The 18,045-nt window shown below is 37.7% G+C and overlaps 3 protein-coding genes across 16 annotated transcripts in view; 1 reads left to right on the top strand and 2 right to left on the bottom strand.

Annotated features, from left to right (window-relative positions):
* Positions 1-19: 19 nt before the first annotated feature.
* Positions 20-4,091, bottom strand: LOC124185643. 2 transcript variants are annotated; one of them, XM_046576597.1, is made up of 3 exons: positions 3,509-4,091; positions 2,646-3,369; positions 20-2,575 (listed from the first exon to the last, which is right to left on the bottom strand). In XM_046576597.1, the coding sequence occupies exons 1-2, from the start codon at positions 3,734-3,736 to the stop codon at positions 2,668-2,670; spliced, it is 930 nt and encodes a 309-aa protein (XP_046432553.1). In that variant the 5' UTR covers positions 3,737-4,091; the 3' UTR covers positions 20-2,575; positions 2,646-2,667. The 2 variants fall into 2 exon arrangements, with proteins under 2 accessions (XP_046432553.1, XP_046432552.1); XM_046576596.1 differs by having other exon boundaries at positions 20-3,369; positions 3,509-4,083.
* Positions 4,092-4,241: 150 nt separating this feature from the next.
* On the top strand, positions 4,242-6,081 carry LOC124185646 (charged multivesicular body protein 2a). The gene is made up of 5 exons (XM_046576601.1): positions 4,242-4,435; positions 4,701-4,874; positions 4,940-5,115; positions 5,215-5,349; positions 5,501-6,081. Exons 2-5 carry the CDS (start codon positions 4,707-4,709, stop codon positions 5,724-5,726), a joined length of 705 nt encoding a protein of 234 aa, XP_046432557.1. The 5' UTR covers positions 4,242-4,435; positions 4,701-4,706; the 3' UTR covers positions 5,727-6,081.
* A 239-nt stretch (positions 6,082-6,320) lies between these two features.
* The window catches only part of LOC124185629, a 28,161-nt gene continuing 16,436 nt past the window's right edge, over positions 6,321-18,045 (bottom strand). For 6 of the 13 annotated variants that reach the window (XM_046576560.1, XM_046576549.1, XM_046576554.1 and 3 more), the window contains 8 exons: positions 13,212-13,434; positions 12,964-13,067; positions 12,691-12,882; positions 12,448-12,593; positions 12,221-12,347; positions 11,669-12,118; positions 10,069-11,500; positions 6,321-9,987 (listed from right to left, as the gene is read on the bottom strand). In XM_046576560.1, the coding sequence (XP_046432516.1) occupies positions 8,480-9,987; positions 10,069-11,500; positions 11,669-12,118; positions 12,221-12,347; positions 12,448-12,593; positions 12,691-12,882; positions 12,964-13,067; positions 13,212-13,380 (4,128 nt within the window). In that variant the 5' untranslated portion in view covers positions 13,381-13,434 and the 3' untranslated portion in view covers positions 6,321-8,479. Of the gene's footprint in view, positions 9,988-10,068; positions 11,501-11,668; positions 12,119-12,220; positions 12,348-12,447; positions 12,594-12,690; positions 12,883-12,963; positions 13,068-13,211; positions 13,467-13,602; positions 13,723-18,045 lie in introns of all 13 variants that reach the window. The other 7 variants (XM_046576561.1, XM_046576553.1, XR_006871426.1 and 4 more) reach the window with 6 other exon arrangements.

Here is an 18,045-nt window from a genome sequence, read left to right as displayed (position 1 = left end):
ACAATTTTTGAATGAAAACGATTTCTATGAATTCATTGTATTTTCTAATATTTGTTTTAATAAGCAATGAATGGAGTATGGACGGATCATGGAACAATAAGATTACATAATGTATTAAACTTTGAACGTTATTGTCCCCTTTACTGCTGTGTACAAACAATAGGTACAAACAGCGAGTTTTTTTTCTTAAGCCAACAAGCATTAGTTTAAAAATTATTCATTTTTCTCAGAACTCAATAGAACTGTACTGCTATTTCCACTACTCTCAAAAGTAATATAATATTGCTCTCAATAAGCAAAAAAAAAAATGATTAGATCATCACCAACCACCAGAATGGCTCGATGTTAATAATATTTCACAGTGAATGCACATAGTCGTAAATGTAATTGGAACATGTATAAATTTTAGTTCGATAGGTATGTCCACCTTTCGTTTGAGTCAAGACACCCAAAAAATGAAGTTGAATTAATGTCATGTAATCTTTAATTCCTGTTACAGTAATTTATCTGGTACCAATTTTTAATCTGTTGTAAGTCTACAATGACACAGAAATAAAGTTGAAAAGTTACGTCATTCAAAGAGGTCTTGGGTTGCCTTGCAATATATAGCTGATATTCATATTATAGCGAATGTTTGCCAAAGCGGACCACTCGAAATTGTAATTAGAGATGGGATTAACCTCCCATGGATAACGTAAAATACAGAATTACGTCAACTGGTACAAGTGACCTACTTCATCAAATATTTTATGTGTATATGTATGGTAAGTTTGGATCTTCGTCAGGTAGAAAAAATTCAAATACAGACAGATGTGTTACGTATGTTTCGAAATTTGTGTAATCATGTGGATATATGAACTCTGAGGAAACCTTGGAATAGTCAGAAATTGCTCTCTGGAAGATAGTGAGGATAAAGACCCGTTTATTCCTAAGTTTTGAGAAATAAATTAGCACAAGGGTTTTTCCAGTCTTCTGTCTAAATAATAATTTCGCTTTGATGGATAGGATTATTGTATCAGAAATTATTGCATTGAATATTGTATAGATAGAATTCGTTCACAACGATCTTATTTCGAAATTGTGAATATTTGCAACTTACAGTAATTCTAACATCTTACCAATGCGTTGTGTTTACATACCCATTTCAAAAGTTTGGATTTAAATAAAATCTTTGGAAACACCATTCTGGCTCACGTGTGGGATTTCAAGTTTTTCTTTCTATGTTAATCATGATATTCGATCGTGTCATCATGAAAAGTAATAAAAATTATAACAATAAACATCGATATCGTCAGTAAAATATTATTTATATTTAGTAACAACTTTAATTCTTACATCTCTCTACGCATGTATAAAAATAATCACTATTATATTGCTCAGTGATACTTATATTCCAATAAAAAATAGACTTTAAAAAATCAAATTGTAAAAAAACGAAAAACCGTTAACGTCGAATTTAGCATTTACTAATTTCACGAACAATGACAATTATAACGGCCAACGACTTCAAGAGTACAATATTCACATATATCATCCAACCGATAATCCTTAAGGAACGCACTTGTTAAATGGGATGTAGCTGTTAACCTGCGCAACTCGAAGATAGTATTGCGCCCAGTAAAATATTTCTTTGGTTCTCTATTCATATCTTGGGACAATGTTTGAACCTTTAAATGCACTAAGGTGTTTTTTCCTTAGCTTGTACGATGATATACCTAATTGAATGAAATTACTGTTGTTACAGTTTTTTGAGAAAATACAAGAGTAATACAGGTACCACATTAGTCCTGTCTTCCAATTTATTGAACATGTCATCTTCTTCATCCCCCTCTGTGCAATTGAAGGACAACAGTCCTGCTCAAAACAATGTTACATGAGAATCATTTGAAATTGATCAGAGTAAGATCTCAGTATGAACTCACAACAAAAGAATCTAATGTTGCCATTATATTCTTATCTACATGTATCGTATATTCATTTCTATTTATAAAAATTATTTGAAAATATTTCTATTACGCATATATGTATATATATACAATATTCATCAGTATTTTTCATCATTTTATAGCCGTTTACACACTATCTTTCCAAGTATAGGTATGTGTATCATGGGCTTTATTGTCCAGTATTGCATAATAACTGTGAAATATTAAACTGAGTTAATGGTTTATTTCATAAACATGGTTTCAAATAGTATCGAAGACTCATCCTTCAATTGATATTTTGATGCTCAATTGATAATCTCAAACTTTGCACCGATTTTTCAACAAATGCATTTCATCATTTTCATCATTATTTCACTATTCAATTATTATCCTATACATACAACATCGAACTTCATTCTTGAACGTCTCAATTTGTCAGTGGTGTTTAAAATACTCCCCCAAAACTCAATATACAGTGTTTATCGTGTGAAAAAATATTCAGTTGTAATTTCAATTATACCCCAGTGGGAAATTTGTCACTTGTTGAAAGGCGAACAGTTATTCGCGTAGCGCATGTATGTTTATAGAATTGTAGCTAATATCAGTTTTGACGTTTTAGAATAAACAGAGGCAATCGCCAAACCCCAAATTTACAAAATAAGCAAAAAAGTTTTCTGTTTCATTATGTTTGTTATTGTTGGTCAATTAAATTGATATTACCGTAAAATGTTCGACTTTGCTCCTAATCGTTGTACATTCCATCAATAAGGAAATCCATTCTCCTGTAATGTCGTTTATCCCAACAGTCCCTCCCTTGTCTGTACAATACAAATACGCCAACGCCTAATAAAGGAACTGCCATAATGGTGATAGCAATAGGTACTATGTAATCAATTTTTCTGATCACGCCAATTTGTGGCTTTTGTTCAGCTGTGGAAGGCATATCTTCATCATCATCACCCTCGCCAATAGTATAGGTTGGTTTAGCCTTATGTGTTACTTGCGGCATGCTTATGTTTTCACCAGATATTTTGAACTGGGTAGAATCCAGCTTGGTATAGTTTAATTTGCTTTCTGGATGATTACTTTTATCGATCAGAAGTGTAGTCGGCTTAGCTATAACAGGCAATTTTGTCGAAGTATTTGTTGAATTAAATCCTCTTGTAGGTGATAAATTTTGGCCAGATGTTTCAGACTTATCAAGACGTGACAAATCCTCCTGATTATCAACTTGTATTCCAGGCAATGTTTCATTCTCTGAAACTCCTTTTCGTGGAACTATTGACGACTTTGCAGGTTCTTCACCTTTTGTGTTCTTTTCAGAAGTTGACATTCGGTTCTCGCCAGTCATAAATGAACCACCTTCAGCTACGATAGTAGTCTCCTTGGAAGGTGCTGGGTTACTTATAGCACTAACCAGTTGGGAAATACTGTCTTGCACCACCTGTTGATTATATCGACACTAGTTACAGTTCCAGAATTTAGCTTACAAATAATTGGTATTATTCGCGAACTCGCGTCGCAAGAAGATAAGAATGAAACTAATAAACAGCGAGTATGAATTATGTTAATCCTGGACTTACATATTCGTGTTGATTGCCACCAGTAGATCTAGGAGAAGATGAATATGTTGCAGGGGCTGCAGTTGTATTTCTAGACCCCTCTAAAGGATCTGCTAATGTAGATCGTGGATTTTCTTTTGCTTTTGAACTCTCATTGACTACAATTAGAGAGGTTACAACAGATGTCAAGCAGATCAACACCAATGCCGCATTAAATATCAACATTTTAACTGGTTCAACGGATAACATTCAATAACTAAGGTAAAAATAATGCCTCTATCTATTTATAAACTTTGTAAAATGTTTAAAACACATAGAAAAACTAAAAAATAAGTGGTCTGAACCACAGATCGACTCTCTAAGCCATATTTTGTTCTTCTTCCGTCCTTCTTCCCTCTTTTCGGCTCTTCCCCTTTTCGATGCTTACCAGAGAAACACCAGAGCATTGAGAGTAATCCATGGAGTGTGCACGAGGAGCACGAACACCACGCAAACAACCGGCTGCCTGAAATAAGCTGGCACTGGTGTATCGTATGGGCAGTGAAGACTACGAATCACATTGCAAGATCATCGATTAGTCGATTTTGAGCATCCCTGCAACCACCCTGTATTATCTTACCACCCTGCAGCTAATGACACCTTGGTACAAAAGGAACACTAGCGACACTAGTGGTACAAAAAATAAACGTGTTCGGAACGGTTACTGTAACAAGTTTTGTCAATTCACCCATATCAGTCGATGCTCCTTGTGGCAGTCTCCGTGGAGCACTGAACCATAGAGTAATCCCCGCAAATTAGGAACTTAATTTGCTTGGTTCAAACCCCGCTAGGTGGATCTAGTTTAGCTTCGCATAGTTCTACTCACAGCAGTGAATACAGGTGGAATACAGAGAATCAGCTGTGATTTTCTGATTAACGTATGAAAAAGGCTGTCATCGCGCGAGAAAAGTAAGTTACAAATATTTTGCCTACTGCTACGTTAAAATAACTATTCTTTAGTTACTGACAACTTTACTGTGTTGCTGCTGCCGTTCCTATTGCAAAAAAATACCAATTACAGATTTTTAGAACGACTTGAGGATACTGAGCACTGCAGTACACGGAACACGCTAATGCATAGAATGAGTCATAAGTCATGTCATGTCAGCGACTGTATAGGCATGGTTTTGTTCATAACAAAAATATTTTACCTCAAATCGTTCATATTCCTTAGGAAAAAATGGAGTGGCTATTTGGAAAACGTGTTACTCCTGAGGAGATGCTCCGAAAGAATCAAAGAGCTCTAAACAAGGCGATGCGAGACTTGGATAGGGAAAAAATGCGCATGGAGCAACAGGAGAAGAAGATCATTGCCGACATTAAAAAACTCGCCAAAGAGGGACAAATGGCAAGTTTGCACTATCATATAATGACAGTAATGAAAGTGTACTAATTTGTCCCTATATATTATAGGAAGCTGTTAAAATAATGGCTAAGGATCTTGTGAGAACAAGAAGATACGTTAAGAAGTTTATGCTAATGAAAGCTAATATTCAGGCTGTTTCATTGAAAATACAAACACTACGTTCTCAGAATACCATGGCGCAAGCTATGAAGGGTGTAACCAAAGCAATGCAGAGTATGAATAAGTAAGTTTACTGCTTATCTTATTCAATTAGAAAAAAAATTATAGGGGCTAAACTCTTGTTCGGGAGTGAATCGTCATTATTGCCTTTTCTTGGTTCCAGACAACTGAATTTACCACAAATCCAAAAAATATTACAAGAATTTGAGAAGCAGTCCGAAATAATGGATATGAAGGAAGAAATCATGAATGATGCCATTGACGATGCAATGGAAGATGAAGGAGATGAAGAAGAAAGGTAATCATTAACAATTAATCAGACGAAAACGCATATCTTTGTCCTATGCACGTACTCTTCTTGAGGTATCCTGTGGTTTCATTCCATTTACCAATTTTAATCCCTTATTAAATGGTTAGAGCTCTAATATTTGTCTTGCATACTCATCTAGCGACGCTGTTGTCTCCCAAGTCCTGGATGAACTTGGCCTGCAATTGACAGATCAATTGTCTGGTTTACCTCAAGCATCCGGATCTTTGAGTGTGACAGGAAATAAGCAACCTATTGCAACAGCAGTTGGAGGTGGCGGAACCACAGGCGGTTCAGACGGAGCTGGTAATGTCAATGATGCGGACGCAGACTTGCAAGCAAGGCTCGAAAACTTACGTCGTGAATAAACTCCACATTCATACCAATTATTATAAATCTATAAATACTGTACAGAAATTGCTTAACATATTGTGATAAATCAAGAGCTAGCTGGAACCTATGAAGATCTTCACGCAGCCGACGCAAATTATATCCGTATTTGATCTTCTGCATGTCGGGAACATGTTTTTGTTTTTTATACGCATTAATGATAATTGATGCAGCTTATTGGTTTCACAGTCGTATAAAACATTACTATACTTAAAGTACCAACTGCTTATTAAGATAGACTGAAGATTCTCGTGACTCGAGGCCAGTGGCCACAGTACTAGAAATCGTTTCAAATTCTTGAACTCGAGCTAAAACAACTCTGAAATTGGTTACTGCATAGGTGCATTACTCACTGGGCACCTTGAATCTGAAGATTAGATAAGATTTTTCAGACCATGGACATCGGGATTCTGATCAAACTCTATTTTATATTCAATATGCTACAGTAAAAGAAACATTAAACACCATTTCATATTAACCATACTGAAAGTTGAATGAAACGTTAAAATTCGTTTCGTGTATTTAATGTGAAAAATATTTAAGACTTTTATTTTCGTATTTTTCTAAAATCAGGAAAAACATAAGAATAAGCTCCGTCAGTACATTTTTTTTCTCATTGTAAAAAGCAGCCTTCACTTTTTACTCTCCTGTTCACTGATATCAAGATTACCATAAAAAATATGCACATGTATGTACCTACATTGATGTTTATCATTATTTATACTGTCTAAATAATTAAATAAAATGCCTTTGCGTTAATAAGACAACGCAACCTGAACTTAAATAATTCGAGAACTTTTAAATTTGCTAATGAAGTAGTATGACTACGCATTCCACTACTCGCAATGCTACTGTTATCGATGAGATACCATGTGTGCCATTTCAGTTCATCAGGCGTTTTGAGAAAAATAAATTGCACACTGTTGAAATCTGTACAATTATTAACATTTTTTAAATCAATACTTTGATTACAAAAGTATGACATGTGTATTATACTGTACGAATACTTTTGTGTTCGTTAGTGAAATGTGCAAAAAAACAATTTCCACATCAGTTTGGTTATAGCTAGAACATAAAATAATATTAGTTTGTTAATTCTGCGTTTTCACATAGTGTTTTATTATTAAATTAAGTAAAAAAAAAATTAATAAATAATTAAGATAGAGAAGTAACACAAAGTTCATTACTGTATTCACTTATTTAACCTTTGGAAGACAAGGAATTATTTTTTTGAAACCTTATGGGTTTACGAGATGAAGATCCTCCTTGGATTAGCATGTTCCTTGCTGCAAAAGAAGTTACCATTTCTGCACTGTTATGATGGCATCCTGCCCTATGAAGCTCAAGAACTAAATAAATACAGATTGAATGCCAAACCATCTATTCAAACACAAGCCAATTCGTCTGAAGTATTTGATAGATGACAATGTTGTGCAAGTTAGCTTATCGATATCACCCGAGGCTTAATACTGCAACTGATTCAGTGTCATTTAAAAGAAAATGGTAATCACACAAAAGGTATTCCGCTGAGCACACTGTATCTGAAATCACATCGATTGATCAATCTATGTAGATCTACTTTTCATTTTGAACAATATCCGATTTCGTCTGTCTTCTACTTCGTGTGATTTCTTAGTGAGATTAGATTTTCATGATAAGGAACAAAGCAGGTAAGACATTATGAAAGATGATCAGTTATACAATTTTTGCATTATTGTGAAATCATTGACAGTACAGAGAATTAATTATGAAAATCTCACAAACATACGATCATATTGTTTTGTTATTTTTATGTAGCGAGATCTAGATTGAGTACAACAAACCGTGATATTGTGTTTTAACAGTAGTAGCATTTCCACTTTTTATCAATATTATTATTATTACTATTTTTAATGGATATATTTTTTTAAATTTAATTATCATTGTTAGTGATTTTTGTAAATTTGATGGAGTTCGTATATTCGGACAATTGCTAGACGGATGCTTACGTAAAACAACATTAATAGATTAATCTCACAAATTGTCTAAGTTCTTGAATAGGGATATTTATTTACAGGGTGAAACGGTTTTTTTTTACTTATGTTCTTAGGTAGTTTAGAGCTCTTCAAATAGAAGTCAACAATCGAATGTAGACAACAAGACTCGTAGCATTCTTATAACATTATTTAAGCGTTCGTTCTATAAGTTCTGCTTACAGTATGTACTGCATTACCATGGAACACGAGTCTTTCATTCTGCAAAAAAATATACTGTAAAAATATCGAAACAAAAACTGAAGGTCATTTCTGCATTATGAATAATTCAAAAATTGTTCGTTTTTCAATTACTGCACCTGATTCCTCAGATTATATTCCGTTTATTTCAATTAGCAGGCAAGAACTTTTCGAAGGTATGTTTCTATCACGTTGCTAATATCAGTTCGAAATGATGAAGGGTGAAATACATAATAAATTAATGACGCGCAAAGAATATCGGCGTTTCGATATTTGTTAACGTAGAAGAAAAAAAAAAAAATTTCAACATTGATCAAGCATTTAAATAATATAAATATCTATAACTAAAAGTGTTATTTACTATACAAATCATCTACCAGCCTGTGCGCTTAGTTCAGAAACATTATATTTTACATATTTACAAGCCATTGTAATAGGTAATTATTATGAGAAGAACAGCTTAAAAAAGCAGGAAAATATATAAAATTGGAAATTTGATATTGGCAAGTAGCGGTGAGTCATATAGTCCAGACTTGCACTTTCTCTGCAACTATGCACCAACTCGCGTGGTCGTAGTAGGACGAAATAATATGTAAATTTTCAACATATTTATTAATTAGTTGGTCCAACTCTCCTTCTCTGAAAACATGATAGTACTGGTGATACGTTATGGCTCCGCCTCCATGATCAGATGGCAATGACTCTTGCGAAGATGAACCTGTTAAAGTTCCATTGCTAGTTGCAGAAAATATACATTCAGAATTAACAGACGCCTGTTGCCTAACCATCGGAGGACGGGAGTTAATCTCTTCCGAAGCTGAACGTACTTCGGACTGAAGTTTGCTCTTGGCATTTTTACTTTTACACTCGGTATTACAAGATCCGAGAGATGCTGAACTACCATTGTGAGTTTTTTCCATTGCTACGGATTCTCGAAATGATTCGGTTTGACTGAAATCGCTAAGACTGGTAGTGTTTTCTATGGAATCTCCGATGTCGCTTGACTCGATCGAATTTCCGAATCTTAGACGTGCCTTTTCTTCAATTTCTTCGATAAATCTCGTAGCGCCACCCTGGGACTGTATTTCAGGCACACCTTGTCCCGTGCATGTATCTTTAATTTCATTCTTCTCTCGAACGGTATATTCTTCATTATTTGAAACCAAAACAAAATCCATGATATCCTCGGCATTTTCTCTCTCAATGAGTACATTATTAATTACACTTTTACTACTTATGTCTGCGTTTGAGCATTCTAGCCCAAGCAAATTATCGCTTGGCTTATTGTCAGTTTTTGAAATCTCCACATCGTTTGTACATTTATTTAACCAGGCATTGGTGTCTACTAGTTCGCTATATTTACAAGTTGCCAATTTTTCGTTGCCTGACAGCTGTTTGTATCGAGGTATATACGAGTCGATTATAAAAGAATTAACGACTTTAGGTTCCAAGTTCGCCACACACATATCCAAGTCGATCCGTTTCGGTTTTGAATCCTGGCTGAATTCCAGTTCAGTTTTTTGGCAATATTTATCAATGTCATGGATGAGGTTTTCATTCAATTTTTCCGTAAAGTCGATCAACTGTTGTCGGCATTCTTCGTCCCATGTCTTTGTCTCCGGCAAAAAAGAATTCGGTTTTGAGTCATCCAATAACTCTTGTAGCTCCGAGGGAGAGGCACCATCACTTCTCCACGAATTTGGAAACTTTAATGAATCATCCAAAGTTGTATATTTTTGTGCTTTTGATGAGTACATTTCACTGTGCGGTTTCACTTGGATTGCTGTTTCCACAGCATCCTCAAGAGAACTGGCAACGATGGCTGCTGCTTCCAAAAGTCTAATTGATTGCGACGATGCTAATGACACTTCCGTCGACGATTCACTTAGGCTTCTGGGTGTCAATAATTCGTACGCGCTGTTGTTATCTAAATGACTAAATTCGGAATGCCTTACCACCAAAGATGGGCGCCTTTCGTTTGGATTTTGCGACATCTCTTGTCCATTGCCATCCAATTTAACGTTATCTGAAAATTAACCAAAGCATTGCTCATTAATAGACTTTAAATAAACCTAGGACATTAAGACTTGACAAAATTTCACTATACCTTTAACTGTCGTGAAACGCTCGTCCGATATCACGCTGATTACAGAACCGACGGATTCAGGGGACGATACCCCACTTGAGTCGCTATCCAAATCATCTGTTTCCGGATTGAATAGTTCTAAAGACAAGAGTCTCGGCAAAGGCCTAGTAACTGTTTCTAAGCGACCAGGAGCAGCCGCTGAGGCACGTCGGACCAATGGGAACGACGGCTTGGCACATCTAGTCGCAAAGCCTGGTTTCTGTTTGAGGAGTTCTTTTATTTGATTCAATCTCGATTTACGACTTTCTTCCTCGTTGATAGATTCTGTACTGGATTTCTCAGTTATCATCTTAGCTCGTGGCATCGAGACTTCCTCGGGTACTGGGACCAGAGGGGCTTCGTCCAATGATACGACATTCTCAGTGTTTGTTGCTTGCGACATTGGCTCGTTCTCTACTTGAGTCGGTGATACTTGCTTTGTAGGGCTGTGTTTTTCTATTATAGAATCCGTACAAACACTGGGTGGATCAAGTAGCTCCGAACTTTGAGAATCGGTAATTTTCTGTTGATTGCTAGAATTGAAGTCGGTCTCATCAGCAGAAATCAGTTTATCAAATATAGAAGTTTGATGACTACTAGAAAAAGCGCTAAAAAATTTCCTAGGTGGTATTGAGTTTAGCGTACGAGGAGATAATCCAGGTGGGCTTGTCGGTGGTAACGACTTGCTGGTGGCAGGAAATTGTTTAAGCAGCGGTGATATCGGAATCAGTTTCAATCTTGGTCCCATTAAATCAGGAGGGTGTTTCACTCGTGGTGAAGGCGGAGCAGACATAGCGCTTAACTGACAACCAGGAGTTGCTGAGATTGCATCAATAATGGATGACAAGTCGTGTTTTGGCACGTAAATAACCGAAGCAAAACTGTCTTCCGAATCAACACTAGTGTCACTTTGCAAACTACTGTCCTTGGATGAATCTGATCCATCTTCACGCGATAATCGTCTCTCGACTATTTCCGCATCTTTTTTTATTGTCGTCGTAACTTTCTCTGCGGGCTTCAATTTTGACGACACCGGCTCACAGGGCATCATCGTACTGCAGCTTGTTTCATCTTCGTTTTCAGCAGATGTCCAACCTTGGAGCATTTTGACAAATCCGTTTTTAATTGACATACCAGACACCTTTTCTATATTCGTGGTTGACTGTTTTATTCTATTTGTAAGGCCACTTTTCAACAGTTGGAATCGTTTTGTAGCATTCGTAGAATAAAGTGAATCCTTGAATGCTTCGAATGCTTTTCGGTTACATATTATCTCCTCGTTTAGCGAAGCTTGCTTCATTATGTTCCTTCGCACTTTTTCCTTTTCCTTCAGTCGATCAATAGACATCAACTCCTCGTTCAGAGAGCTTTGTTTCTGTACATTTCCACGTTTTAGGGGGAACCTTTGTACAGTCTGAAATGAGAAGCAAGATTGAGTTAGAAGCAGCCTTCGTTGCAGAACAATGTATTATTATCAATGATAAAGGTTTCCAGGCTAGAGGACGAGGTATCAATGCCGCGAAAAAAATGATAAATCAACAATATAATAATATTGGCATATCTGATCTGAAAGAAAATTCACCTGAAAATCTGGAAGGTCCTTAATGAGTTCTTGAATGGCAGTGTTTTCAGAAATTTCTACACATACATCTTCTATGAAATGAGACTTTTGCTTCACAAGCTTAGGCTTTGCATTGGTAAGGGGTGGAGTTTCGGCCGTTTCATTTAAGAACGAATCAGATGTTAACGTAGAGCAGAGACCAGGTATACTAGAGCGTGATCTCACTAGGTTGAGTCGTTGTATTTCCAGAATATCACCAAGGCTTTTTGACTTGACACTCAGGGTGTCAGGATATTTGTTGAGCGTTGCATTCAAGTCCTCAAGTCGGCGCAATTCTATTGGCAAATCGTCCACATCCCCGCTATCATATTCCTGTTGCATGTGCCGTTTTACTTTTCCTCCGCTTTGGCTCCAAGTCTCCAAAAACCAAGGACGACTTCCAGGGCAGTTGCGCTTACCTCCTGCCAATTTCTGAATATCAAACGTCAGTGATTAGCTTCGATGAAAACAAGTGCCAAAACGTTATTGTGCGTAAAATTCTGTTTGTCAGAAATAGAATGAGCAATGACTCACCTGTAAGGCTCTGCGCACAAAACTGTAGCATGTTTCATTTGGACTAGAGAGACTGCTGGTTGAGGGAGATGGGCTTAGCACTGGATCAATCCAGTAACTTTTGGTTCCATACTTTTTTCGACTATTTCTGAAAATGATTACACTTCCAAGTATTTTTACAGTTCACATATCAGATGTGATTTCATCGTAGTTTGAAAACATTCAGTGTGGTAAGCGGTAACAAGTACCTCTTGGATGTTAGAAAATCCTTTGGGGCTATCTGGTTGTGTTGTATTTCATCGGCATATGGAATTCCCGAATATGTAGCTCCATTCGAAAACGAGCTAAGACAGTAGGCTTTGGGCCACGGAATCAACACATCTTGAGACTCGAACTGGTAAAATAAACATTACATTGTAAAATGTGTCAAGACTTCCAACGAAAAATGTCACTTTACAGCCTAATTGAAAGTTATATAGTTCTCAATTCACCTTTCTGTGTCGCTGTTCCATAGCCCAGACAGATATTACCAACCGTCCTCCAATTCGCAATACTCTTGCCAATTCCTTAAGCGCGTGAATTCGCCGCTCAGTTGTCGCAAAATGATGAACAACAGCAATGGATAAAACTGCATCAAAGCTGTCATCGCGAAAAGGTAACGACAGATTGTCACAAATCAAGACCTGGAATTTGAATTCAAAATATAATACGTGCAATTTCATAACTCTGGTTATACCGCTATACTCCAGTAGTGCACAGCATACCTCATTTTCTTTTTCTCGTGCAATGTCCGTCAGATGTTTGCACCTGTCTGCCCCAACTTTGAATATACTCTGATTGACGCTCAAATACTTCCCGTTGCCACAACCTGAGACAATAATTTATGGGATATTATAATCGGCAGGCAACTGCATTCGCATAAGGATGCCGGGAGAGTGGTAGACATTGTCCTTCTCAGTTCTGATGCTAGAAATTCCAAGAATACCGGGAAAGACGTCTTGTCTTTACTCACCAACGTCACATACAAGGGCCCCAGGCTCAAGCTCTTCAAGAAACTGATATATACGAGGCCAGTGTCGACTCTGGGCAGTCTTCTCGGCGCATTGCTCGTACACTTCGTGGACATATGCTTGCTCCAAGGCCACAGACCTAGCTGTCTGCTCTCCGTCACTTTCAGACATCCCTCTCGTTAAGATGACGGTTTCTTACCCACATCCACACTCTTAGCATTACTGCTGTAACAGAATTAGGCAATATTTTCCTCTGCCTGTAATGATATGTCCGCAGACACATTTGATCATTAGTACATAGATATTTTGAATAACTGGACCGAAGTAGTCATGAAAATTGTGTGAGTAATTGAGCCCGTGAAAAAACGTCTGTTAATTAATGTTTATACACACCAGTCTCTAACATCTTGTAACCCTGAGTATTCTATCTCAAATTTGGAAGTCCTAGGAGTCGATTGGTTGAAGGGCGAGTAAAGCATTATAAATTCACCCGGAACGTTATCTTCTAGTTCACTGTCCATCGTTCAGCCCAAAGTACAAATCATCTTAGAGTCAATTAATTGATTTCCATGCCATCGAAGGTGGTGGAAGATGCGAAGAAATAATAATTAGGGGTCAACGAACTGACAATAAGTTCCGGATTTACTCGACAGTCTCCAAGGCATCACGCAACACGCGAGTGGCGATACCCGAGCAAGTGTGTAAAAAAAAAAAAAAAAATCGTTGCGCAATTAACGGCAAATCTGGCAGACTGAACGTGTACTCCTCGCAGAGGGGCTTGCTTACCTGTCGGCAATTTGAAAAGTAAAGTTTCAAGGCCCTGTGTGGCTATGGTCTGACCCCAACAAAAAATGGTATATTGTTTGCGGAATAAATGAACAATACCATAATGTATAACCGTAGTACATTAATAACTGTATGTACATGTGGTATAATATAATGGATAAGTAGGCAGTGCCACCTTATAAGAACGTATCGTAGATCAAGTCGCCGAGGCGTAATCGTGAGCGCCGGATGATTTTTGACAGAAATGTTCTTTGTTAAAAAATCAGATAACAATTTCTCCATTCTCTTCGACTGTTTTGGTTAATCTCCTCGAATAAGTCCATACATTATGGGTGGCAAAAATTTGGAGATTATACTTTCCATGGTACTGCGCTACGCTGTAGCCCACCAAATGTATACCTATAGGTATGCCTTTAACGCAAGTAACTCATCGAGATTAAGGCGATCCGGTCCCGGAACTGGGTTGCTGTGCACGGAATAAAAGGCCGTCAGCTCTGGCGAGTCGCGGATATTACGCAAGGTCCGTTCGTTTCTTAATTGTCAATTCTCGCTCGCAGTGGATGGTTGTTCTATAATTTTTGCACGTCTGGAGAAGATGTGTGATACATTGAAGTAAGTAACGTTATAGTGACGATTCATGCTGAGAAAATACCGTTACTTCGCCATTTTGGAATTGTCCCAAATTCAGGCAAAACCGTAATAAAACAAAACACACTCGTAATTCGTATTCGAAATCCTAATTACTTAAAGATCATTCTAGAATTAAGATAATAGTGATATTTTTCACCAATGTTACTAACTTAAACATCGTCAAGATGTAATACAATATGGTATTATATGCGAGGATCAACAAATGGTCGTTATTCTTCGAATGTTAACTTCGAATGATACCGGATATCGAATAAAGTCTTGAACACAGAATTTTCGTAAGCTTGGCTGAACGTTGTCGCTAATTATACCATCTCCGCAAGAGACAATGATCATTGACATGGCGCGGTTGAGTGACCCGAATAGAAATGATCAGATAAAGTATATGGAGTCTGTTGTACGTACCTTTCCAAGCAGATAACGTGCATTGATCCAAATATTTTTTAATCAAAACATAACAATAACGCAGACGTTCAACAGATTTTATTATTATTTGAAAACTTATTACGACACAGCTACATATTCTCACTTAAGCGGGACTGCGTTGTAAGCATACAAATTTCAAGAAATTCTCCACATCGGCGAGATAAAATTCTAGTAATTGGATCTAAGCTGTGCACTTTCACAAACTCCATATTTTAGTTTTCTACCGGTTACAGACACTCGAATTATTTTTTGGACAACCAAGCCTGCAGTTTTATGACCAACTCTAAAAGTGTTTAATTATTATTCAGGTGAATCATGCAAGCCGCCGTTATACGAATGAATTGTATAATGGCTCTATTCATTCTTTGTCAAGTAAAGTAATCCCGACGTAGCGTGTACAATTTTATTCACAAAAATAAAAATTCTCGCTTACTGCGCGGTGTGTATGTACGTAGACGATTATACGCGTTACATCAAGTTCGAGAATTTCTGTAAACTTATCATACCTGTACTGGTTATGGAGAATGGGAGAAACCTGACCGTTAATTGACTTGTTTGAACAGCAGACGATTTTCTCTTCTTTACGATATATATATATATTTTTTTTAGCGCAGTTTCGATCTTTTTCTTGGTCTTGAGTTATTTTTCGAATACATGTAAATAAAATGAACACGACTCGTTGAATATACACGAATACTAATATACTCCTCTATACACGAATCTTGCTGACTTCAACGTCGTAGAACTACGGTGATATTCCATGAAACACTTCACTCAATTGCATGCGTTGCATTCGCCATAAAACGGAGTCACGAAGAACGGTAAAATAAATGACACGCCGATTAGTCGTACCGCGAAAAAACAGACGCAGGTAAAATTCAAAACTGCTGAACAGACTAGCCAAGAAGCAGGAAGAGCAGGAATGAATACTCACCCGTTTCAATGGTTAAAAACAATTTACCAATAGTTGAAGCAATCATCGGAATGCAAGTATGAGGTTTATTTTTACAATCATATTAATTCTTTCTCTTCTTACCCAATTCGTTAGTTGATTGAAAGCGGCAGTCAGCAGCCACAAAGGGCTAATCAAACTCCCAACTAGATACTACGGGAGGTTGGAGACACCGGCAGTAAAACAATCGTTGTAAAATTCGAAGAAGATTCGTAAGGTTCAGGGTATTTCTTTCAGTATCTTCGAGCCGTCGTCTCGCAAGGTGAGTTTTGCGGTACATCAAGTAAGGGACGTTGTAGGCTTGGCACCAGCGTAAAAAGGAGACGGGATTTTCGGTGCGAATAAAAGTGAGGATAGCCCAGAGGGTTCCTAAGTTCCTGGCCCTCTTTTTGGCTTGTAAGTAGAGCCGGCAAACATCGAGAAAAATGATGAGATCAACCACGTCCTTGTCCATGGGTGTGTGACATAAGAATATGTAGACGACAATTGTAAGAAAGAAGAATATATCCACGAATGGTGGGCGGAAACGCACGCAACAAATGACACCGATGCAATAAATAAGATCGTCAGTGTCGTGGAATCAAAATGCAAGTGCGAAAGTCCAACAAGCTCGATGGTTAATCCGACGCGTCGAAGAAGCAGCACCGATACGGTAATGCAAATTTGATGTAGCGTGCCTCAGAGTGGCGAACATGGCTGATGATACTCGGCCCACTGCAACTGCGGGTCGGTACGTGGTGCACTTTGAAGAAGGGCGGTTGTGCACGCATCAAAGGGCTCGTCATCTCTCCGCAGACAGCGAAAGCAGCCAGCGACTGCGCGATGAATTTACTCGATATTGCTTTCAGGCCGAACCTCCAGTTTCCATGGACTAGTTTAACATAGTTTACAATATGAGATGTCAAGTCTCCAGCCTCCGCTTTGACGCGTATAACGTACTGTCATCAACTGTTGCCGGACGATCCGTGCACGGTTTGTTATTCACATTTGTGAAAAAGATTATATTATAGGCGTATAGAAATTGACCGGAAAGATAATTCAGGAAAAGTGTTAATTAACAAAGTATTTTCAGCCTCTGAAGTAATCTATATAATTCTCAAACCTCAAGTGAGAAGGGAGTTTATCTTATACACCGTTATGGCGTATCAGACTTGATTCAAGCATCGAATATCGTGCAGGTTATACTGCTAAACAATACAACAACCGTGTACGGCTATATCTGTTTTTATACAGCGTTACGGGAGGCGGAAGAAAAAAAAAAATTGTAAAATCTAAATCCAGTTTGCAGAGATGCTGAGATACAGAGAAACGCACGACACGAACTGAGCAGATTAGGACGGGGAAAAAAAATTTAGAATAGCATTCAACCCTGACCGGGAGAGCCGGACGTTTTAAGAAACGGGAGATCACTTCTTATGGATATGCTTTACCACAGAAAACCAGCCCAACTTTTTATAATCAATCTCAAGGCTTCAAAAGTATACGTACGTGTAATAAACAGTACGTTTAACATTAAGATACAAAGTTTCGATCTGATCATTGTGTCGACTGTGAAAGCAATGATATACGTATAGCCGAGTCTATGTCTGTATCTCAAAGTGACTAGGGTACTATACATAGGTATAATCGCAGTATGTGTATAGGTACGAAAAAAATGAAGACCTCTCAAAGCAATATTTAGGGCACTGCAGAGGCAGGTACAAGGCAACTAGGCTCGTGTAGATCGATGAAAACCGAGGGCCATGTAGTACGGCGGTGATGGAGGGGGAGGGCGGATTTGCAACGAAAATTTTAAGTATCAACCCTGCGGCCACAAGTCCAAGTATATAACTTACGTTCCGAAACTACCGGATATGCGATATGCGTAGCCCTTTGCAAAAATTTGGCGGATCATCGACAAACATCTTATTCGCGCACAGGAAAAGAAAGAGTGAAGACTAAAGGGTTTCATCGTGCAAGAAGTTTGGTATGATAAGCGAATCTGCGCCTGGTAGAAAGAGTTTTAGCCGTGAAGTTATATCGAC

Source organism: Neodiprion fabricii, chromosome 6 (assembly GCF_021155785.1).
Source record: "Neodiprion fabricii isolate iyNeoFabr1 chromosome 6, iyNeoFabr1.1, whole genome shotgun sequence".
NCBI lineage: Eukaryota > Metazoa > Arthropoda > Insecta > Hymenoptera > Diprionidae > Neodiprion > Neodiprion fabricii.
This window is presented reverse-complemented; position numbering and strand designations above follow the sequence as displayed.

What these genes read in the sequence shown, in the direction of transcription:
- LOC124185646 (XM_046576601.1), top strand. Translation starts at nt 4,707, where the DNA reads ATGGAGTGGCTATTTGGAAAACGTGTTACTCCTGAGGAGATGCTCCGA. An exon ending in GCAATGCAGAGTATGAATAA is followed by an intron (nt 5,116 to 5,214) that starts GTAAGTTTACTG and finishes TCTTGGTTCCAG; the next exon opens with ACAACTGAATTTACCACAAA. An exon ending in GAAGGAGATGAAGAAGAAAG is followed by an intron (nt 5,350 to 5,500) that starts GTAATCATTAAC and finishes ATACTCATCTAG; the next exon opens with CGACGCTGTTGTCTCCCAAG.
- LOC124185643 (XM_046576597.1), bottom strand. Translation starts at nt 3,736, where the DNA reads ATGTTATCCGTTGAACCAGTTAAAATGTTGATATTTAATGCGGCATTG. An exon ending in GTGGCAATCAACACGAATAT is followed by an intron (nt 3,370 to 3,508) that starts GTAAGTCCAGGA and finishes TATAATCAACAG; the next exon opens with GTGGTGCAAGACAGTATTTC.